The sequence below is a fragment of the Trichosurus vulpecula genome, chromosome 3, assembly GCF_011100635.1.
Source record: "Trichosurus vulpecula isolate mTriVul1 chromosome 3, mTriVul1.pri, whole genome shotgun sequence".
Lineage (NCBI taxonomy): Eukaryota > Metazoa > Chordata > Mammalia > Diprotodontia > Phalangeridae > Trichosurus > Trichosurus vulpecula.
The window spans coordinates 266,385,937-266,410,978 of NC_050575.1; the positions used below are offsets into that span (position 1 = coordinate 266,385,937).

Consider the following 25,042-nt stretch of genomic DNA (forward strand, 5'->3'; position numbering starts at 1 on the left):
GATAGAAGATAGATAGATAGACAAACAGACAGATGATAGATATGTATCATTGGTGAAAAAATAAAATAATATAAAATACAATCTCCTTAGCCTCAAAAAAAGGAGAAAGAAAATGGCTTCATCACTTCAGCTATCTTTCACCAGCAGGAAAACAGAGGCATGAATCCTAGTTCATCAACTCTACACAGAGTTCTTTTGGTTTTCGGTGAAAAAAAAAGATATTGCTTTAGTAGCTCCAGAGCTGCTTCAGGAATGTTAGCTCTTTGGTTGGATTCGGTGGTTTCCAAAGTGTCTTTGTCTCCCTATCCCTTAGAACCAATTTACATGCAAGTCAAAATATCCCTCTTGTGATAGCACTGGTCTTCAAAAACAAAGGACAAATGACAACAACAACAGCAACACTTTTAAACTTACCTTACTCCTTAAGAGGAGTTAGGGAAAGGGGAAGCTGGCTAATCTTGTTGGCATCTTGACTCTTTGGGTATCATTACATCTGTGGAGAGAGAGAGAGAGAGACAGAGAGGGAGGGAGGATGGGGGTGAGTGAGAGAGAGATAGAGAGAGAGAGAGGGTGAGAGAGAGAGAGAGAGAGAGAGAGAGAGAGAGAGAGAGAGAGAGAGAGAGTGAGGAAGGGAGGGAGGGAGGGAGGGGGAGAGGGAGAGGGAGAAACTACAACAGGAATGCTACGGGCATAGCTGTACCCTAACCTAGTGAGGAGTAGAGATAGAGAGGGAGAAAAAGCAATTCACTTAATCAAGATCAGAAGGGATAGTTTGACCCAGGTTGTAGAGACTGCAGTTAGCAGCAAGCAGAATACGAGATCTGAAGTAGGAGAAATAAGAGGAGCCTGAGTTTGCATCTTGGCCAGGACACAACTTCTGAATGACTTTGGGCAAATAAATCACTTCCTCTTTCTGAGCCTCAGTTTCCTCATCTGAAAAATGAAGGGATTGAGATGAAAGGACTTCACAAGTTACTTATAGATCTAAACCCACAATCCTGAATATTAGTTGACCAAAGGTAAGTCAATGAGAAAAACCTAAATGAGAGATATGCTAACGAAGGGAAGAAAAGGGAGATATCCTTTGAGGGTAGACATTTCTAATCAAGACATTAGGATCTGAGAAGCCAATTAATGGTAATCTTTCACAATTGAAGTATTAATGTTATCCTGGTTCATGTTATTTGCTAAGTGCTCTTTCTTCCAATGGACATTTACAAGTTCTAATATCAACACCAGCTTCCGTAGTCTCTCCCACAGAGATCATAGATACTATTATTTCCTTAAGAGGCAATAGGATCTTGAAAGACCGAGTTAAACGCCTAACTATACTGAATAACTCATGAGACCAATCTTTCCCTTTTCAAACACTGTTTTTTCAGGAGATTACAATGGTTCCAGTTTCATCTTTCTAATAACCCCCTTTCCTCTGCTTTTAGAGTACAAGTCTCTGTCCTCTAGAAATGATAGACATTTGTCAGTCATAGAGCCCAAGAGTAAATATTACATAATTATGCTTAGTTGCCTGACTTTGGCAAGTCATTTATGGACATCAGTTCCTCAGTTTTAAGATGGGAGAGTTAGATTAAGTACTTCCCAAGTCTTAACATCATATGACTGATTATTGAGTGTCAGTTATGTGTACAATACCGTACTAGGTATGGGGAAAGGCAGAGGATGGGAAACAGGATGAGAAGACAAAAGATAAAGTCTCTGCCCTCATGGAATGTATACTTTTGTTGGAGATGAATACTCCAATACTCCATTTCATCTCTGATCTCATCAGTGTGGCTACTCACTCCAATGATCAGATTGCAAGTTATCCATATGACTGCCTATTCTGTATGACTCTTGTCCACCCCTCGCCCTCCATACACCCACTACTGGGGATCTCCCTAATGACCTGGAGGCCTTCCCAATGTTCTCTTAATATCATGAGAATTCCCAAAGAGCTTGCAGGCTATCAGTTACTGGATAAACACATAAGATCTCTCTCTACCTCCCTCTCCTTCCCTCTCCTTCTCTCTCTCCTTCCCTCTCAATCTCTCTCTCTCTGTATGTATGTATACACACACACACATATGTCCCTAAACACTTAGAAACACAAATGGTTTTAACCCTAGCTCTGAGACTGAATTTGGGCTCCTCCTTCACACTTTTGAAAAGTAACAATAATAAAAAATCACATTTATCAAGTGTTTTGAGGATTACAAAGCACTTTACTCACAATGACTTTGTGAGATAGATTGTGCAAATGTTATCATCTCCATTTTTCAGATGCGCAAACCAAGTTTCAGTGATTTACTCCAGGTCACACAGCTAGGTAAGTGGCAAGTCAAATCCAGGTCCATTGACTCTACATTTTATGTTTTCCATGCTCTACTAGTCACTTCATTTCTCTGGGCATAAATTTCCTCACTCTTAAACTAAGAGAGTGGGATTAGATTTCCAATAGTCTTCCAGCTCTATCGTACTCTTATTTTATGATGTGCGCCAATAATAATGCAGCCACTGAATGGTTAGGGGCTTAGAAATAATTAGAATTCTGATTAGGGGCTAACCTGGAAAGACTAATTGCTACTTAGTACTAATTTGCATAATTGGGATCATTTAGAAAAGTTGAGGAAGCCATCTCTTTCCCCAGTTCCTTGCCATTGCTTCCATATAGGCTAGAATGTTTTGGGAAAGTCTGATAGAATTGTCTCTCAAGCAGCCGCCCTGGGCCTGCTTAATTATTCTCTTAGAATTAGCACTTTCCTACTTAGGCTTGCATTTACTTCAAGGAGAGATTTCCCCCCGTGAAAATAATAGGACTGGGTGCATCCTTGATAGCATTCTCTTGCAGTTACAGCAAGAAAAGTAGGGGAAAAATCAAGATAATTAGCTCCTTTCTCCAAATTGATCAAAGTACTTTCCAGATATTATCTTATTTTTCTCAACTTCCCTCTTGAGGACAGACACTTCCCTTCTTGAAGATGGTGAACCAGACACAGAGGTAGCTGGCAATTTGCCAAATGCCATTCTGAGAACACATTTCCTAGAGAAGGTCTATGATGTTGTCCTGGTACACATACAGTATTAACCATTTCATAAATATTTTATGATAATAAATGAGGCAGGGGGAAGTTAGAATGAGAAAATTGGATTCCTGAGTTCAGTCACAGGATCATAAATTTAAAACTGGAAGAGAACTTAAAAGGTCATCTGATCCAGCCTCCTCATTTTATGTCTAAAGAAACTGAGCTTCATTAGGGGTCAAGTGACTTGCCCAAGGTCACACATGTTGCTGTAACCGAGCTGTAATTCCAACCCAGATCCTCTGACTCCCAATTCAGTGTTCTTTCTGCTGGAGCATACTAACATTCATATGGTTGGGAATCATTGGGTAACATTAATTAGCTCATCTAAAGCTTAGGGAGCAATATAATGACCTCTAATGTCTACTTGGTTCCCCTCCTTTTTAACATTGGAGTTTGTTATAGAGAAAAAGTTCAGAGTTCAGTTTCAATTGTTCTAAGCCCCCAGTTAGGAAAATTCTTAACACCTAGGCAGAGGTTAGGCTCTCTGCCTAACTTTATAGTTTTATTTCTAATCAACCCCCATTAACCCATGGCCTCTTTGTGATTGAGACAAAGTTCAGTTTACTAGAAAGGGTTGGGTAACAAAATAGGGTAACGAAAGCAAATTATGTTATACTATCTGTGGATAGGCAGGCATTGGGAGGGCAAGCTGGAGAACGAATTGACTTTTCTTGGGATTTCCCTCTGCCAGAGCCCTCCCCAGTTTGCACCAAATACCTTCCACAGTGACAAACCCCCTGACATTTCTGAGGCTGATGTAAGCAGCGGAGCCCTGCTGCTAATGCTAAGTATGGTTGTTTCTCTTTAATCATCGGAAATGTTGAGTCTCTGTGGAGGTGCATGGGAAACTCCATTACCTTTGGGTTGTTCATAAACATTAACTGTGATTTGTGATCATAAAGCCCCACAGACTTGGTTGCAAACTAAGTTTTGTTTTTCATCTGTCATCTTTCCCCTCCCTCAAACGACCTATGACTCTATGATTCGTGGGGGACAGTAGAGCCCTGGACTAGGTAACTCTGACCTTGACTTGTTGTATGACCTTGTATGCATCACTGACTCTTTCTGTGCTCAGCTAGATATGATACTGAAGCTATTCACTCATTTCTCTGCAGTTAATGTCTGTGACCTCTTTGACCTTGGATAGTACTTCTTTAATGATAATTGATTGGCTGCCAAAATCAAGAACACATAACCAAAATATTACAGGGTAAGAGACAAGTTATTTTTTTAAAAAGACCTTTAAAAGGAAAACAAGTTTTGCTTTCACTTTTCTCTGAGGTGAATCAAACCCAGTCAACAACCAACCTAAGAGGTAGTGAGCTCCTCTTCATCAGAAGTATTTAAGCAGAAATTGGATAGACATCTATGGCAGGGGTTTGGGGGAGGGGAGCAGGGATGTAAAAGGAGTTCCTTACTAAGACATTGGACTAGGTCCAATAGAACTAGATCTAATTCACACATAGTGGGGAGGTCCTTCCCAGGTTGAAAAGTCTCTTCCAACTTGAAAACAATATGATTCTAAGTATTTATTAAGTAACTTCTCTGTATACAAAATAAGTATCTGAATAATATATTGGTAGCCATTCTTTCCCAAGCTTTCCCTTGCCTTCTTGTACTCTTTCCAAGGACCTATCTCTATAAAGGAAAGAAAAGCTCCACTCTATACTCCGTCTTTCTTTTCTCCATTTCATTGTTAGGTAAGTTTCTCTAGTTCTCCTCAGCCTTCTGTGACACTAGAACCTCTCTTATACGAAAGGACTTTGATATTTTAATAAGTTGGCAACCATTCCCCCAGGGTGTGGGAAAAAGTATAGCATCTCCAGTTGATCTGCAGTTGGCTATTAGCTAAGTGAAGTGATCCCAAGGGGCACTCTCCTAGTGGCTAGCCTTTTTGTAATTTTAGATATCTAGACAGACATTGAGTAACCTGCCATTCCAAGGAGATCTACCTAGTGATCTGACCCCCTAGCAGTCTGCTCAGCCTTGTTCTTCAGAGGTTGCTTAACTTTGCCTCTTATTCAATAAATGTTTGCATCTGCTATGTTCAGGCCAATGTGCTAGGCACTAGTGACAAAAACCCAGCTAACCTTTTGCTATGACTCATGCGGTAGCTGTTTTTATGACAACTGGATTCCAGGGCCAAGCTATTTAAACCCCATTATGGTTCCCAAGGCTCCCAGATTATAATGGTTGGTTGGTAGGATTGATCCAATTTGAGAGGTGATCTTTCTAGGGCCAACTAGATACTAGCCCTGCCTAAAGAAAGTCCCCCCCCACCCAGGGGTGAATATAGGATCTATTCCCTTCCTAAGCCCTCCAGTTCACCTGATAGAAATAACAAATCATCTTCTTGTTTGGGGTATGGATCCCATTGCCTTATAGGGTTGAGTGGGAAAATGGGCCAAACCTTAATAATTTCAAACCCTGCAGGAAAGAAAATGAACAAATGAACTAAAGCAATGAGCAGCCTGGTTTGCCACATGTTGTTCCAATTAAATGGTTTTGATGGGGTTTGCTAGGTTCTCTTTAGGAACATTAGTTCCCCCTTCAAGATGGAAATGCATTTGTTAGGATACAGGAGTGAGAGTCATTCCAACATCTCCCAATAATTTATGGTGTGAATTTTGGACAAAATTCTGCCCCTAGGTTTTTCACTTCCAATGTTTCTCACTGGGCAATTTTACCATCTCTGGCTTCATGGAAGGATTTAGAGCAATGTTGGTTTGATGAACAAATATGAGTTAAATGCTTTGGGCTGCCCAGATATTAAGCACCATTTCAATACAAACCAACATCCTTTTAGCTATTGTAATTACTATTAATTACCATCATTATGTCTCTTCAGATGCTCTCTCTTGGAATACTGATGTATGTGTGTTGAGGCTAAAAAAATAAAAAGGGAAAATTGATCAAGCACTGACAGTAAACATACTAAAAGGGGGTTTAACACCAAGTTGAAATGTCCATTTCCCCCATTCCCATTTCCTAAGCACCCAACAGCCACCTGGACTTATTGGCACAGCTAAGATTCATTCTTCTGAGATGAAATGTTTTGAGTGTTATGCTATCCCTGAGGGCTTGATACATATGTGTAAGGGCAAGCAAAGTGGGGCTTTTCCCTGGTTTCTTTTTCCTTTTGGAGTTCTAGTTCTTCTCAGCACTAAGGCAATCAAGTGCCTTTCATTGAATCCAGAGTCTTTGATGACCTGCTTAAGTCACCAGAAAGCCTAAGCCACGTGAGTTTGAGTCACAGGAGCTGGGGTCACAAGAGTTGTGCTGCCTTCTGACCCTGAAGAAATATATCTATATCTATATACCTATATAGATATATATATGTATATATATATATATATATGTGTGTGTGTGTGTGTGTATACATATATACTCTGATGTTAGCATTTTGCTTGGGGCTCACTCATGGAAAGAATGTTCATGTGATGTAGCCAGATGAGACTCTAGGTAGCCATTAAAGAGGCCCATGGCTTTGAAAACCCAGATGTTGGTGCTTCTCTCTCTGGTGACTACGTGTGTATGTAATGGTCAGACAGCTACAAGCCCTGTCTATTGATTTGTGTTATTTTCTCTGCTTATAATTTCTGTTTGTATTTTCTCAGAAGTTCAGGGTGCTGACTTTTCCTCTGAACTAAATAAATGATGTATGTGTTTGATTAAAGTAAGATGGTTGACTCCTTTTGAGTTGCTTTCCTTTAGATCTAAGAACCTATGCTAGCATCCCTCCTGTGCGCTTATTCCTGTGTCATTGGTCTTACACCCCCACAGCAGCTGCAAGTAACATTGTTGTTACAGTATGACTCAACAATGTGATATAGTAAGAAAGAAAGCTCATTGTAATCAGCATCGTGGCCAAATGGGAGGTGAGAGCCCTATTATACTCTTCCCTAGTTAGATGGTCCTTGGAGTATGGTGTTCAGTAAAAAGTGTCACATTTCAGGAAGTCCATCAATCAGCCATAAGCAACCAGAGGAGGGACTCAGGATGGCAAAGGATCTCAAGATAGTATCACAAGAGTGGGTTGGGATGTTTAGCCTGGAGAAATGAAGAGTCAGGGATTACATGATAGTTGCCTTCAAGAACTGGAAGAACTGGCATGTGAAAGACAGACCTGACTTGTTCTGTTTAGACCCAGAGGACAGAATCAGAAGCAGTGGGTGGAAACGACAGAGGTGTAATTCACTAGAGGTCAATTAGTCAACAGCCATTTTTTTTGAGACTTCCTTTCCTTATCTTGTCCAGGTTGGAAGTGAAGTGACCACTCATGGGTTTTATCCCACTACCAATCATCATAGAAACTTTGACCTGCTCCACGGTCTATTAGCCCCTCCTTAGGCAGCCTAGAGGCTCCCTGTTCCTGGCCGGGGTGGGGGGAGGTCTCCATATTGGTGCCTGACCTGGTGCCAGAGTGTATGGCAGGTAATAAAGCATAAGAAGACTGGAGAGGGCCAGGTTATGAAGAACTTTAAATTCCAAACAGAGACATTTATATTTGATCCTAAACAGTGAGCCACCTCACTGAGCAGGGCAGTGACATTGTTAGACCTTTAGAATACCTTAGAAAAATCATCTTGGCATCTGAGTGGCGGAAGGATTGCAGTGGGGAAAGATTTGAGGCAGGGACATAAGTTAGAAAGTCCGGGCAAAAGATGATGAGGACCTGATCCAGGTTGGTGATTCTGCGAGTGAAAGGGGTGAATATGGGAGATGTTATTAAGTAGAAAGGACAAGATTTGATATGTGGGGTGAGTATGAGGAGCCAAAGATAACAGCAAGGTTGTGGGCCTAAGTGACTTTGTCCTTGTTAATATAATACGGATGTTTGGAAGAGGGGAAGGTTTGAGGGGAAAGAGAATGAGTTCTGTTTTGGACATGTTGAGTTGGAGATACCAAGAAAAACTTGTTGGGAAGGCTTAATGATATCCAAAAGTGATTTGGAAGTAGTGAACTTCCATACAAGTCTTCAAGTGGAGGCCAAATGACCAATTGCTGGGGATGCTGTAAAGGGGAGTCTTATTGTTTATGGGGTAGCTGACCTCTGATTTTCTTCTCAACTCCACCATTCTGTGACTCATCATCTCTTCTCAAAACCCAGTCTTTCTTCTGAGGCATATATCAACTATGGAGTGGTCAAAACCCAGAAGATACTTGAATGTCCCAAATGAGATGCTTAGAGAGGTGGCTACAAATGGACCCATGCCCTTATTTATACTAGAGTCTCCCTAAAACAATTCTCTCTATCTCTGTCATATCAAGGTTAGCCAAGAGCCAGGAACCAGTGCTTGGTTTGAAGGCAAAGAAGGTCAGACAGGTGTTTTTTTTTTCATGCTGACAACTGAGAGAAGAAAACTGTTAAGGAAATAGCAGCAGCTGCTGTGCATTCTTAGCTGCACCCATGCATATCTATCAGCAAATCGCATTGGTGCAGCAGGACAAAGCTGTAATCCTGCAGGTGCCAGAGGAGCATATACCTCAGTTTTCCAATAAATTACGTTATTCAAAGGAAGCATCAATTGACTTTACAGTAATGTAGCCTTCTAACTTAAAGCAATGCAAAGTGGAGAAGTTGGATAGTAAGAAGTATGTTGTGAAAGAACTCCTACTTGTTTCTCTCTAACTCAAGCCAACAAAAGTCCTTAATGGGTATTTAGCTCTGCAGAGCAGCACCTCCTGGACTTCCTTGGTTTCATGCTCCTTGGTGGTGGGGTTGTGCTCCCCAGTTCAGCTCAATAACCAACTCATTAAGAACCTGCCCCAGGAAAGCCACCAGGAAAGATACAAAAATAAATATGCCACAGTCCCTGCCCTCAGGAAGTGTATATTTCTCTGGGGGTAAGACCTATATGCAAGTAACTATAAAATAAGGTGACATGATAAATGCCATCAGAGAGGTCCAAGGTGCTGTGGAAATTCAGAGGAGGGGCCTCAGTAGAGATTTCAATGCAAAATGGAGCAGATGTTAGACTTGGTGGCTTGGTCAATGGCTTATGCTTAACAGTGGGAAGGTGTGAATATAACAGGGAAAAGGCTATGGTGTGAGAAAAAAACATTTAAAATTGGAAAAATGCAAAATAAAATAATGAGATTGTGCTCGATGATATCTGTTTCCTTCCAGCTTTAGCCAAAAAAAAAAGCAATTCAAAAGAATGAATAATCTCTTCCAATCAGGAGGACCAGGAAAGACTATATGAAAGAGGTGACATCCAGGTTGGGATCTGAGTAATGGGTAGAACTCTCCAGATGGAGGTAGGAATGGCTATGTAGATTACAGGCATGGAGACCAACATGAACAAAGACACAGGATAAGAAAAGAAGAGAAAGTGTCCAGAAAATGGTGGTTCTGCCACTTGCGATATGCTTTATACTTAGTCTTAATTAAGGCAAAGTTAATTAACAAATATTGGATTGGTCCCATTTCGAATCATTGGGAATAACTTTACCCTGAAAGTGAGAAACCAAATGATGACCATACAAAAGGGTAGGATCTTTTAAAACACTCTCACTTCACTTCTTTAAATCTCATCTTTATTTTTTCTGGATTTCATAGAAAGGCTGAAAATATTCTTGCAACCATGACCATATTCACTCTGACTCCCATTTGGCAATTTGGGGTATTTGTTTGGTTGGATTTGAGCTCTCACACAGTCTATTTTTAGCAGCAGACCTCCCTTCCTCAGGCTTCCATTCTATAAAATGGAGAAAATATCAAGTAATATTGTGAGCTTCTGCTTATAATTATTCCCCAGGCAATAGTTAACATACAAGATGCTCCTGCTCTTTATGTGCTTAGCCCTAAGTATGGCAGAAGATGAACACAATTTTAGTATATGATGCTATATCCTTTGGGATAAATATAACACACGTTGATCAGCTCCTGTTTTCATCCCTGACCATTTGCATCATTGTAATTATTTGTCTTTCTTAAAATTTTGTAGATGGCTTCTTTTCCAAGAACTCTATTGTGATTTATTGTGTTCAGAAACTGAGAAACTGGGTGTATCCATGGCAATTCATTGTCCATGCAAAGATGAATTTAGCACATGAATTGTTCATACTTCACTTCTGGATCCTTTTTGAAAACGTTCATTCACATGGAGTTAAAGGGGCAAATAATGTACAAGATTATCATAATAAATCCCAAGTTAATTCCCTTCCAGAGAAATATTGCCTTAGCTTTCAGGAAGGAGATATATGAGTAGGACAAAACTCCTGAGTTCACTTTTCCAGGCACTAATCTTGGCCAGCTAACTTAGCATCTCTGAGCTTTAGTTTCCTCATCTGCCGAAAATCCAGCTAAGTGAGAGAGAGAGAGACAGAGAGAGAGAGAGAGACAGAGAGAGAGTGTGTCAGAGTCCTTATACACAAGAATACTGAAGTAGAATTCTAAGCTTGAGTTCCTCTCAGAGTTTCTGCCTGAAATTCAGCCTCCTTCATGAATAGCTTTCCATAATAAGAAAACACACATGATAATAAATCATGCTTATGTGCACTTTTTCTCTTGTGTGATACTGGACAAGTCACTTGGCCTCTGAAAGTGCTAAGCAGTACTACAAAACCATAATTTAAAGAAACAGTGCTGGCCTACATTGATAGTCAGTCAATAAACATATATTAAACCCTTACTATATGCCAGACACTTTGCCAATCACTAAGGATACAAAGAAAAAAGTCCTTGATATTCAAAGACCTCAAATTCTAATAGCAAATTTCCTCATTCAGGAGTTCCATGTATCAAAGAAATCACAGGTCCAGTTCCTATCCTACAGGGCAAGAACCACGGGATACCTTCATGGAAATCAGTCATATGACCTCCAAATATAGATATACTCTGGGAAATTTTTCCTGACCCATCTTTGTCAATTCCACAGATTTCAGGAAGGCCTGAGATTTTCACATCAGCTTTCACCTGTGTACTACACATACATATTTCTGCACGGAGTACTGGACCCCAACTTTTTTTTCTAAGTACAGTGTCAAGAGGTTGAGCTCATTCCTCTTGCAGTCCATAAACATGTCGTGAGAAGAGACATATCAGAAGTGTCATCTTTCCTTTTGGGTTCTAGACATTCAAAGCACTAAGCTGCCTCATGCTTAAGTGGTAGCTTTTTTATGTGTTAAAAGGAACTGGTAGGATCAGAGACATTCCCTTTGGTTAGGGAAATGGCAGTCTCTTCTCATCTTCCTACTTTCCTGCTTTCCTTTCCTTCTATTTGGCACTTCCATCAGTGGCCCACGTCCTGGTTGTTTTAAACACTCCTACGTGATGAAATAAGTTAGCAGTGTCATTGCTTTTCTCCCCTTCTCCCAGAATCTGTTCACTAGCACAAAACCCCTTGTCACTTTCTGGTAATAACTGAGGGCCAAAAGCCTCTCTCCACTGAAAGCTTTTGTCTCCAAAAGCCAGTCTGCAAATACATTCACATGGAACATCATCCCTACGGTCTTTATTTTGTCTTTCTCAATCCTCCGTGTACTTAATCCTAATTGACGTTTGTACCTTCGAAAACAGAATTCAGCATTGTCAAAGTAGCCAAAATATACCCGTGTTCCTATTCAGAAGAGTGACTAAGAGTCTGTGAATAGAACATTTTTGGCCTTGAACATTGTCTGAGCACCGTGCTCTGTGTAAGAGGCACATAACCAACAAGAGCTTCGTGTGTGGTTATTGCCAGTGTTTTTCAGAGACATTGACGTTCAAGAATACAAACGCAGAGAGCAGCAAATGTCACTCACAGAACTGAGAATTTCTTTTCTTATTTGATTCATTGCAGGACCCTTGGCCAAAGACTTTGCATCCTGAAAGTCAAGTCCCCGGCACCACCACCACACCACCGTGACCATGGCAGAAGACGCTGATATGCGCAATGAGCTGGAAGAGATGCAGCGACGGGCTGACCAGCTGGCCGATGAGGTGACCATGAGGGAAGGACCTGGGAGGCGGGAGGCTATGGTAGTTTGCTGTCTCCATATTGTAGGGACTCTCAGTAGGAGGGTGAAGGTTAAAAAGTCAATTTGGCTTTACGTATTATAGGTCATAAGACTTCTGAGGCCACGAATGAATTGCCTATAAATGGCCAGTAGTAGGGGAGGGCTTGGTCCAAATATCTATTATACAGTATGCTACAGGAATTAATGAGGCTGAAGAAAGAGCATGACCTTTGGTGAATTTCACAGCCACTCTAATTCAATTAAGACCTACTAGCAGTAGTTTCTCCCCACTTAATGCTATATAAATGCATATTCATTTTGGTTTTATTCCAAGGCGTCCGTGAGATTTCAGCTGATAAGGACTTCAGGTGGAATTTCTTAGAGTGTCATAAAACTCTTCATAGCATTCACCCTAAGTCATGAGAGATTTAATTGTCCAGAATCCAATATCCCCTAAACGAGGACGCCAAATTACTTCTCTATGTATTGGTGGGACTTTTCATCCATCATGTACAATAATTATCTTTTTCAGATGATTTCTGCCTTTGATATCAGGATTGCTTTCATTTAGATCATTTGAAGACAAGCTATAATTTAATTGCCCTAGAGAACCTTATAATTTGGTAAGCCTGATAGCAAAGACAGATTGAAAGAAAAGAGACTGACTCAGTTTCAGTAGAAAGGGCTGTTGGTTTTTTCGTTAGGAAGGAAAAGAGGAGGAAGGGAATTTCCCAACCTTTTTCAGTATGAGAAATCCAGTTTAACTTCAAAAATTTTCTTGGAACCCCACCCTTGTTAAAGTAGTTAAACTCTAAGAATAAACATGATAATAAGCTATTATGAATTCAGTAATATTTTTCAATGATTTTGTATTTTGTTAATTTTGTTTACATAAATTTGAAAAATATTGGTATTTCATATTTAAATTTCATTTTACTGTTGAGTATTTGAGTATTAATTTGAAAAATAATTTTATATATACATATATATGTGTATATACAGAGTGTTCCTAAAGTCTGGACACATAGGCAATCAACAGCAATGTGGAGTTATTGCATCGAGTTCACGTGAATCTTGCAAAGCACATCAACCTTTTCGTCACAAATGGTGGAAATCATATCGAAGATGTTATTTGTTAATACTCCAATTAAATAAAATTTCATTCATTTCTTGAAAATATGAATTTTCGCCTATGTGTCTGGACTTTAGGAATACCATGTATATATTTGTGTATGTGTGTGTGGTATTTATTTGCTCTTCCAGAAGGTAGGCTCACTTATTTGTTGACTCCCAATCCCCTTGGAGTTTCCCAGACAGCTTGCACCAACTTCTCCTGGGGTCCACAGCCCACTAGTTAGTAGCCACCAGAATAGACCAAGGAGAAACTTTGGGGGCAAACAAGTAGAAGAAGGTACCAAGAAAAAGATCTAAGTGAGAGTAGTTTTCATTTCTGTGATTCTCTGCATCCTATTTATTTTGTATGGAAAATGATAGTGACAGCTAAATTTCTTATCTATATTCGTGCATTTGTGTATACATGTATGTGTATCTATAAAACACTAAGTGTATATATAGTACGTGTCTATATACACATGTATTATGTTTATATAATGCATATATTTGCATATGGATTCAAGGGACCCATTTCCCAAATTCTTTTTTTGTTTTATTTTGGGTTTTTAGTTGTCATTGTTATTTTTTGAGGCAATCAGGGTAAGTCATTTCCCAAATTCTTTGAAACCTACGTTGCCCACAGGGCACTGGCTCGGAGTCATCCTGGCTGTAGAAAAGTCATTGAAAAACAATGGGGCTGGGTGGCAGCCCATATATAGGTGGTTTCATGGATACTGAGGCAGTTCGATCTAAATGATGTAAGAATTAAGAAAAGGGAAAATTTGATGACATTTTATCTTTGGGTAACTTTTTAAAAATTTCCATGATCTGTATAAATTCTGACATGAGCCTAAGCTGAATTATTGTGACCGTGACTTAAATGTTTATGTTTCTTTTTTCAGTCTCTGGAAAGCACCCGCCGTATGCTACAACTTGTTGAAGAGGTAAGGAGTGATTGTCTTTTAAAATAGAGGCCCCTTCTTTCCTCTTACCTTTATTTACTTTATCCCCTGACCATATATGCTTTAGGCACTCACACTAGTGAAAACTTAGCTACCTCATAGACTGCGCAGATTGAAGAGATATTATGTTTATATCAATTTTCCACATCAATATGCAGGTCTCTATGGCAAATGCATTTCTCTCAGAAGTAACACCTTCTAAGACAGTAAGCACAGAAGGTTATTATGGCAAACTGAAGTTTTCCGAACAATTCATAAAGGTAGAATGTCATTGGTCAAACTGAAACGAGTCTAAGCGCCAGCAAGTTGCAAAAACCCTCATGGCTCTTCGTATTAATGTTCAATCATAGATATCTGCTCTCGGATTTGCCACTCTGGTTTTAGTCCTACTGGCATATTGCTGTATTTTATCATTTATCCAGATAATGACAACAATAACAGCCCTTTCTTCTGTTGGGGTCTACATTTCCCTGATATTTCAGAATTTTTAGCACTTGGTTTAAAATATTCCATCTTAAGCCTATATCAATAAACGCCAAAGTGAGTCAGCAATACAGAGCTTTGCAGAAGGCTCAGCTTTTCACTTCTGAGCCAATTCCTAATTTGAAATAACACAGGAAGGGAAAAAAGGATAGCAACCATAAGGTTTGTATGAAGCCGGCAAGGTGGGGGAGGTGCTTAAAAAGTAGTTTATTTTTAAAATGGCAATTTAAGGCTACAGTTTAGGATGAAAGCAATCGATGAGCCCCACAAGCCCAGCACTGCAGAAATCACAGGGAGGGGACAGAACAAAAAGAGAAAAACAGGAAATTTGACTTTTGTACTCTCTATCAGGTATGCATGTTCTCCACTTAAAGCAGGGGTTCTTAACCTTTTTGGACTCCTTTGGCAGTCTGCTAAAGATGATGGCTCCCTCTCAAAACAATGTTTTTAAATGCATAAAATAATATACATAAGATTACAAAGGAAACCAACTATATTTAAAACAGTTATGAAAATATTTTTTGAAATAATATCATGGAAACCAGGGTAGGGATCTACATTAACTTACTATTATTTCAGAACCAGAACCAAGAGACACCTACTTTAAGTGTGTCAATGATGGCTAGGTATTTAAACGTAGATGTACAAATCTGACTCACTCTCCCCAAGCAGCTTCTTATAAAACCCTCAATGATTGGTCTAAATATCAGTAACAATGTTGTTTTTTAAAAGTTTTTACGTAATGATCTGTAACATTAGTGCCCCGGAGCATTCTGAAATAAAGTGACTTAATTATCTTGACACATTTCCCTGACTATAGGTCACAGATTCCAAGCTCACTTTTGCTTGTCCCTTCTGTTATAGCCACATGAAGTAAATTCTCATAATGTTCAAATGCAGCCGTCGATTAACTCACCAATGGACGGTTGGGTTATGCAGCCTTTTGGGCCTAGAAAAGAGACTGAAGACACAGACAGAAAGCACGTCATGGAAATGATTCTCTTCTCTTGCCTTCTTTGCCTTTGGGCTGTTGACACATCCCTTTAGTGTCTTCTCAAACTGCTGAAAGTGCCACCCTGTCTGGAATAAAAAACTGTCTGAACCGATTTTGTCTGGAAAAATTCCATAAGCTAGATTGAAATGAAATTCTCTATTTAAACATTTATTTCTCTTGGAGTGATCAAGGATAAAAAATTGTATTTTGATGTGGAAGATGCCCCCATTTGATATAATCAGCAGGAAGAAGCTAATAAGCTTTTGTACATTTTTGAAATTATAGGCATGACTTTCTTAACAGCAGAGCTATTCATACTTGTTTCCTGGATGGTTAGTTTGTGGTTTTGGTCAAATAACCTTCATTTCTGTATCAGTCCCTATGAAAACGTACCTCTGCTTTTCATTTAAAACGAAATGATCGTTAAAAAAAATTAGCCACATGGTCCAGTGGAAACAATACTGGCTCTGAGCCAGAAGATCTGGGTTCAAATCCTTCTTCCAATATTTCTTACATGTGAGGCTTTGGGCAAGTTCCCAAAGCTCTCTGAGCCTCAGTTTTCTCATCTATAAAATACAGGGTGTGGACTAGATGATCTCTTGGTTTCCTTCTATCTCCAGATCTAAGATGACATGACATTTATCAAATCAGTACAATTCAGCCAACACATATTAAGTGTCTGCTGTGTTCAAAGCTTTATGGTGGGCCCAGGGGGATGCAAAGACAAAAAACCAATCAGTCTTTGGCTTTAAGAAGCTTACATTTTATTAATCAAATCTGAAATCACGTTCATGATCATTAGGAACCCATGAGCATTAAAGCATCACTATTTTGCTCATGAAGCCAAAGAACCAATGTAGTTTTATGTAACTGGAATTGAGCTGATTTCTCATTGAGATGTAGTTTCAAAGACAGGAAAGGTTACTAAACTTGTGAAAATCTCTGACTGTGAAGAATAGCACTTTCAGTAGCAGTAAGAATATATGAGTTTTGTGAGTAATACGCAGTTACCAATCTATTCCAGAGACTAATAGTCTATTTTGATGGAAGTAGATTTCAGTATTTCAAGGACTACGTAAGAATCCCATATGACTAAAATTAAGATGCACCAGACACATTGAATGTGTTATGGGAGACAGAAAGTTGAAAATTATATACTACTCCATTCTGGCTCTATAATCAAAAAAGATGTCTTTTGGTAAGGGATTTTTAGGAGACCCACGAAATTGGGTACTGCTGATTGTCAAAAAGAAATGTAGTTTTTACCTGCCAGTCCACTTGAAAGCCAGGCCGCAGGCAACACTACAATGGAATCCCACTGGAGCTGTTTTAAGTGAACCCCACTACGGAGTTCATTGGGGCAGTAATGGAGGGCTTCTTAGAATTTTAGTGTGCTCCCAATTACCTGACCTGTGTGCATGAAAAAAGGGGATCCATGAATCTGAAGTTATATCTATTTGACATCAAACAGCAAAAATGGTACTATGTGGCCAAGGCCATTCTATTCAAACCCAAGATATTTTGTCACCAGGAGGCAAAGTGGAAGATGAGTGCTTGGATTTTAAGACTTTCTCTTCAAGCACTCTAGACTCTAGGTAAAGTATTCTTGGCAGACAAAAGACAGACCAAAACTCTCTGTAAGTCATTTTGTGAGTCAGGTGTGCGGTGCCAGTTCACCTTCCAAAGAGCAGTTTCCTGTCTCCAAATTCCCTGGTTTAAAAAGAAGATCCCTTCCCTAGAAAACAGCAAAAGGAAGCCAGAGATTGAAAAGGCAAGGAACTAAAATCTCTCTCTCTCACTTCTAGCTATTAGTGTATAGTATTCTTTGGGTGGGACGGGGGCGGGGGGGGGAGGACAGGAAGCTAGGTGGCACAGTGGATGGATCACTGGGCCTGGAGTCAGGAAGACTGGAGCTCAAATCTGGCCTCAGACACTTACTAGCTGTGTGACCCTGGGCCAGTCACTTAAACCTGTTAGCCTCAGTTTCTTCATCTGTAAAATGAGATGGAGAAGGAAATGGCAAACCACTCCAGGATCTTTGCCAAGAAAACCCTAAATAGGGTCACAAAGAGTCAGACACAACTGAACAACAAAATGGATTTCTTAACACTTGCCATGTCTGTCTCTTCCTCCCTGATTACTTTTTCTTCTTTTCCTCCTCCTCACTGCCTCCTCTCTCCCTCCCCAAAAAAGTTTAATTGAGATATATTTCTTTTGCACTATTTGGGGGTATGACATGGAGAACAGAAAGGCAAACTATGCATTCTCTCAACTCATCAAAAGAAGATTGAGGCTAAGAAGGAGCCAAAATCAGTACACTGAAGTATACCAAGATGCCCCCTGATGCCTGCTTTTCAGAACATTACTTCCTGAACTCACATTTTGTAGTTTTTCAAAGGATTTTAACATTTCTACTCTCATTTGATCCTTGTTTTATCTAAAAAACCTGTGACCCAAGTAGGGAAAGAATTATTATTTCTATTTGACAAATGGGGGAAGGTGACCAGAACCAGTGTTTGGTGACTTGCCTAAGGTCACATACATAGCAAATTTCAGGACCAAAACTAGAACCAAGGACTAGTAACTCCTGACTCTAGGTTCTTTGCAAGAAGATATAAGAACTCTAATAGAAATGTAGTAGAACCTTTTATAATATGTGATTATATGCTGTGTTTCAGAAACAATACAATTTTCTCTTATGTCTAAGTTTGAGTTTATGACATTTTAAAATTACTTATTGAGCCAGCTCATTATAACATGGTCCTGGCTGTTAGTACAGATAATTGAAGATGGAGTAAAGTAGTAGGGTTTTCCGCTCTAATAAGGAAGACATTGCAAGATGCCAGGATGATGGCTGGGGGTGATGGATTTTCAGGTATGAAGGAAACTGAATTAGAGAGAATTATTAAATTCCCATCAAGAGGAGCTGAAAAGGTTAGGGATGGTATAATCATAGAAACAAGCAACAACATCTTGGAGCTGGTCAGGACTTTAGGGGATCAGAGGTTAATGTGAGGTCCAAGGTCACAGCTAGAACCCAGGTTTCCTGATTCTTCTCCCGTGTGCAGAAGTCCCAAAAGACAAGGAAGATAAGCAAAGAATATAAAAACTCATCTCAGAATTTTTAAGTGAACATGGAAAACATCCTAATAACATGGACACCTCATATTCCAATTGCACATTAAGGTCTGCAAATTCCTTTCATCGCAATAATCCCACAGAGGTAGATGGTACAAGTATCACATCCCCATTTTATGATAAGGAAATTAAGACTCACGGAGTTTTAATTGGACAAGAACCTAATACAAGGAGGAACCTAATATGCAAATGAGATATTAAACCCAGTATAGCCCAGTCCTAAGTCTTTTCACCTAAAGCACAGTCACAACCTAACTATTAGACATTTCCTGCTTACACACCAGTCAACACCAGCACCAACTGCACAAAAAGTATGGCTTGGCTATGGCTAAGGACATATTTTTTTCTCACTCACTGTTTCCGTAAATTAAGTGCTTGATATCACCCAGACATTTGCTAAGTGTTTTACAAACATTACCTCATTTGATCCTCAGCAGAACACTGGGAGATAGGTACTGTTATTTTCCCTATTTTACAGTTGAGGAAATGAGGTAGATCCAGGTTGAGTAACTAGCCCAGGGTCACATAGATAGTAAGTTTCTGAATCTGGATTTGATCTCAGGTCATCTTGACTCCAGGTCCAGTGCTCTGTGCACTATGGCACCACCTAGCTGTATTTGAGACGTAGTGGGTTATCATGTAAATAATAACATAGAGTTGGGAACTTGGACCTGTGACTTCACTGGTACCAAAAAAAAAAAATCCTAAATGAGGAAACTCCCTCTTCTAATGCAGGGTTGTACTTTCTATGCAACTTCTCACCTTAAGAGAGTTGCCTAGGGCACCAAGAAGTAAAATGACTTGCCCAGGGTTCTACAGCCAGTATGCATGAGCCAGCACTTGAACTCAGGTCTTTCTACCTCCAAGGCCAGCCTTGTGTCCATGCTACTTCTGATAAATAATGACAATAGGAATAGCTTACATTTAAGTCCAAGGTAGTTAGGTGACTTGCAAGTAGTCATTCAGCTAGTTAACAGAAGAGTCAAGAATCAAACCTGGTGGTATCTGATTCGATAGCATAAGATCAGGACAACCCTTGGACAACCCAACTTCATGTTGGCTCCATGGATAATGCGCCAAGCTTATCACGCTCAGATCCAAAAGGAACAAATGTGAAGGATCATCAGTGGTGTTCAAAGCCAAATAAACACAGAAGAGGAATGGCCAGGAAATGAAGATATTCTGAAGACTGACTATCCAAGCTGATATCATTAAGCCATTCCACATGAACCATCCCAAATATAATGACTTGGAACAGTGATAGGTTTCGTTAGATCTGGATAGGACCCTAGGAGAGAAAATGCATTGTGAGATACATCTAAAAATATCCTATTTACTGGCCAAACCCTGCTACATCCATATGCTACAGAAGCCATCTGATTTTTCTTCTCTTCCCCCATTCATAAAGTATAGTGGGAACTGTGCCAGAATTAATATAAACAAGATTTTTTTCTTTTTTGTTTCTTTGGGTTTTTTTAATTTAAAATGTAGCTTAGTAAAAAAAATGGATAATAGTCAATTTACCCTGTGTTCAAGAAAACACTGTTGCTTGGTTGGAATAAAATAGCTCCTTGGGCATTAGTAGCATAGGCACTCCCAAACACAGTCAGAAAGCAGTTTCCTGTCCCAGAATTGCTGCCAACTGCTGACAGGGGAGCCTGATGTCATTACTAACCTTTAGAGATCAACTAATCATCATATTTCTTGATTTACTGCAACAGAAAACTTTTATCAAATAAATATGGTTGTTCAAATTAAAATGTGCTTACAGATAGAGCACAGTTAGACTCACTGATTCATGTGCTATTAACCTCTATCCAAGTCTCTCTATTAAAAGTAAATCCTTGAAAGACAGATTCAAAATATGGTTATGAAGGGTCTGTGATTTTTCAAAATTATCCTGATATCTTCCTTGATTCATTCACCCAAAAAAAATTTCTTTAAGTCATGCCTTTTCTCACTGTAAATCACCTAGTAGAAAAAAGTATCTGATTGAAACTAGCTAGTGTTTTGAGATTTGACAATCTTTAAGAAAAAGGGTAGCTGGCGTCCTTGCTTATTTCTCCCTGTCCAGGAGAAATTCTATTATTTGGTTTCTTTGAATGAAAGGTAGTCACACAGGGAAACCTTTTTAAAAGCCTGCTCCAGTACAAAGGAGGGATTTTCCTGAACTAAAGTTGGTATACAAATTCATTTCTCCTACCGGGTCACTATGCTGGACTTTAATTGCATTTGAAAAGAGTCTGTATTTCTCATTTAGCAACCACTTTTTCTCTTCCTCATTACCAAGGGAAACTTGACAGTGAATTTTCTTTATGCAATCCATATGGTATCTATTGATCTGAGACCTTCCCCTAGTCCCTTAATGTTCTTGCCACATTTTCTCCCTGTTTTTCTTTTGCCCTACTCCATTTCCATGTCTAGGGCTAATTGTTCCCTTATTGATTTCTCTTTTCTCTCTAACTCTTTTTTAACCTACCTCCCATTATTGGAATGTAGAGTAAAGATGCTGGCATCAGGACTTTGGTTATGTTGGATGAACAAGGAGGTAAGTTCATTTTTCTTCAGTAAGAGTGATTTATTCCTTCAATGAAGTATGTTGATTATTATTTATATCTAAAGATATAGCCAGTTTAACTATTAAGATTTATGTGTATATATTTGAGTGCCTCAGAGGACTCCAAATCCTTCATTGTCTTGCCTTCTTTATTCTGTTAAATAGCCTGGTTAAAACAAATACATATTGTCATCTTCTTCATATTTGATTGATTAATATATCATTGGGAGATATTCAGTGGGGCTGCACTGAATCTTTTAACAATCTTTTAACAATAACTTTTAGCTAAAATTGTCAATAATAGTTTAATATAATATGAAATCTCCTACCATCTTACCCTTCCCATTGAAGTAGCTCATATAATATTTGTAGAACAGTATATCATGTTATAAAAATATTGTCCACATTCTTCTATCATGCCAATTCAGTCCTTGGAAAATCTGATTAAAAACTGACTGTGGGTACCTCTCAACAAATAGGAAACTATTTTTGGATGCCACATACTTAACCTTAATAGGATACAGAAAAATATAGAACCAGATACAACATTTTAAAATGAGTCTTGTCAAATATTCTGCCATATTTCTATCACAGTAATCTTTATTGAAATCATTTTACTTTAATCAAGTCAAGTCACAAAAATTAGCTTTGCTACCCTTTAAATATGGTCATGCTATAATTACAAAATAGGAAGGGGAACACTGAAATTCTGAAATTCCTATCTTCTTCCCACTGATTTTCAGACTCAACTCATCTACTCGTACAGCAACGTTTTAAAGAGCTACAGTCACAAGGCTGTTATTAGAGAAAATACCACCAAAGAAACAGAACTATAGGCTTTATTTTTTCCTAGTTTCATATGGTGGATTTGGATCCATATTAAATGAATTAATAAGGTATCTTAATACTATTTTAAGTTCAAGCATTGGGAAATTATTCAGGCTTCTAAACATTTCTAAAAACTGGACCAAAATATCTTTGTCTGATTTCACTTAGTCCCACAAGGTAGTCTGTTGAATTTTCTTGGTGTTATATGAAGTGCCTCTCAAAGGCTACTTCTCATCTCAAATACTCCTGGGAACAGTTTCCCAATCCTTGGAAACAAAAGAACATAAATCCATGAAAAAAATCAACATATATGTAATAAAAATGGCAGCAAGCAGCATGTTCAATAAGAATGTAAGTGGAGAATTGATTTTAAACATATTCTTCCCATAAAGATCTAAAAAGGTGAGACTAAAATTCCATCTAAATACAAATACATAGACCATGAATGATTTCCTGATGCATATTATACTCTATAACATACTTCCATACTTCAAGTATCACTAATTTTATCAAGGTTGGTATTCCTACCAATGCTGTTTGTGATCCTTTTATTTTAGTTAGTTTTTAGATGCTGGAGCTAATCTAGTGACAAACCCCTCCTCAATTACCTAGACTAATATTGGGAAAAGAAGCATGAAGTCTATTACCTGGCTCATAGCATAGTGACTGGCATGTAGTAGGTGCTTAATAAATGCATGTTAAATTGTCACTGGATTGTCCCATGCTCAGAATCTTTCCAGAGTGGCAGAACCTAAAAAAGCATGTGCTCCACTCTTGCCTTTCAAGAACCCAGGATCACTTTCATGCCATCACAGCAGAGCAGAAGATATACATTTATCTATATGCAAACATGTAGATGTATATATTTATAAGTATATACAACACAATTCAATAAGCACCTTCAAGACATTAATGTTTCCTATGTTTTACCATTGGTCTAAGAAATTTCCATTTTGGCACATAATAGTAAATATAAGATCCCGACATTAGATCACTTGTTTAAACTGATAAATGATTAACAGACTGCTGCAGACAAGGGGTAAACATCGCAAAAACCTCCTAGACATCAGGCCAGGCCGTAAGTGAGTTGATTCATTTCTATTGTAATGATGGGTTAGGCTTACTTTAAAATGATAAATCAGTAGAAGTGACAATTGTATGGGATGATTTTGTAATTACTGTGACATGTTAAACGTATTTTATCTATGCTTTTGCTATCTTCAGAGATTCTATGTTTCTGTAGTTTTTTATTTAATAATTGCAGCATCTATGCTGGGAAATATATTTGAATATACAGCATTATTAACTATTCCTACACAGAGGCAGGAGCAGACTGATTTAAGGAAGCTCTACAGCCATCATTCTGGGTCAGACTGATCAAAGTAGTCCAGCTACAGGGCACCACAAGCCTGAGACCTTGCCATAGAATTTCAATTTCTCCAACCAACTTGTCTTTGAGACAGAGCCCATGAAGTTGATCTTGGGAAACTGCTAATAATGCAGTGGTTATTTAACCTCTCCCATCCCAGAGTTCTTTTGGCTTCTTTTTTTTTTTGCTATTTCATTAATTTATTTGCTTTGATGTCACAGATAATAGTTGCTGGAAACAATCCTTCCAACAAATGGCAAGCTAAGCAATGAATGAAAAGTGATACTGTTTTGGCATCGTCAAGCTGAAGGTTTTGTGATGATCCCTGTCAAGTGAAGTGACTGTACAGAGTACTAGCTTAGTGACTTAAAAGAGCTTTGGGGGAAGGAGAGAGGGAAGGGATTTTCACATTTAACACAATTAGAGCCTCCTTACTGGCCTTTGTCTATGATCTGTTTCATCGAAGGAGAAATGGAGCAGTCCAAGTTTCAGTTCTAGGCTCCTTAGCAAAAGGTTCTCCCTGTTCTAGTCTTCCCTGAACAAAAACTTTCACTATGCATCCTGGAGATTCTCAAGCATTTCAGGGCATTCAGAGGCCTAGAGCCCTGTTAATTTTATCGAATCTCCCAGAAGAGAAAGGATATTGGAAAAACTAGGACATTAATATATCATTCTATGCACCTTATCCAAAGGGAATAAGCAGCAAAAACAACACATGATCTCTTTAGCCATTAAAAAAATGCTCTGCACAGCTACAGATGGCCATTACTAGGATTCCTGGTTCATATTTCATAAACCATTATTATTGTTTACTAAAGGGAACATCTAAAAGCACAATTCTCATGTATTTTGATCTAATTAAAATCAACCATTTCTGCTTAGTTCCCCCCTTTGGATGGGTACAGATGTTTTCATCTCAGAAGCCCAGTTGATTGGAGGGCATAAAAATATTAAATATGAGCCAGGCCCTATAGAGGAAGCTGAAGGAGAGCAATATTAAGGAAAGTGAGGAGATGGTGCAAGATTTGTTCGATTATCCAAGACGTTGAATTCCTTGCCTACGGTAATTGTGAAGGAGTATATGCTATACCTACCAGAATAACACTAAATTGAACAACCGTATTCTTTAGAAAACAGTGGCAACTATATTCTTGCCACTATGTGGCAAATGTTGCACTGCCATTTGCATTTGGATATTCCATTGGTTTTGCAAAAAGTTCAGAAAGTATTCACAGTAAGTAGATACATAATTAAAGTCAAATGGGCTTGAGGAATCTCATTTAATCAATTAACAAACATCTATTAAGCATTTGCTATATGCCAATTACTATGCTACACACTGGGGATGCAAATACCTAGAATTAAACCCTCCTTAGCCTTTAGAAGCTTACATTAGAAAGAGAACTCTCATTCTTATATTCCTTTTAAAAAAGATACTATCTCTCAGGGAAACAAACCACTGAAAGGACTTTTTCTTCCATAAGCTGCAGTATTCCGTTGGAAAACCAACAAATGGGAAAAGGTATAGTTCAAAGGTATGACTCCCCAGAGAAGGTACTACTCATCATTTGAGAA

At 38.8% G+C, this 25,042-nt stretch overlaps 1 protein-coding gene across 2 annotated transcripts in view; it reads left to right on the plus strand.

Annotated features, from left to right (window-relative positions):
• Positions 1 to 25,042, plus strand: part of SNAP25 (synaptosome associated protein 25) — a 98,638-nt gene that overhangs the window by 58,213 nt on the left and 15,383 nt on the right. For both annotated transcript variants that reach the window (XM_036752584.1, XM_036752583.1), the window contains exons 2-4: positions 11,867 to 12,006; positions 14,039 to 14,080; positions 21,213 to 21,261. In XM_036752584.1, the coding sequence (XP_036608479.1) occupies positions 11,935 to 12,006; positions 14,039 to 14,080; positions 21,213 to 21,261 (163 nt within the window). In that variant the 5' untranslated portion in view covers positions 11,867 to 11,934. The remainder of the gene's footprint in view (positions 1 to 11,866; positions 12,007 to 14,038; positions 14,081 to 21,212; positions 21,262 to 25,042) is intronic.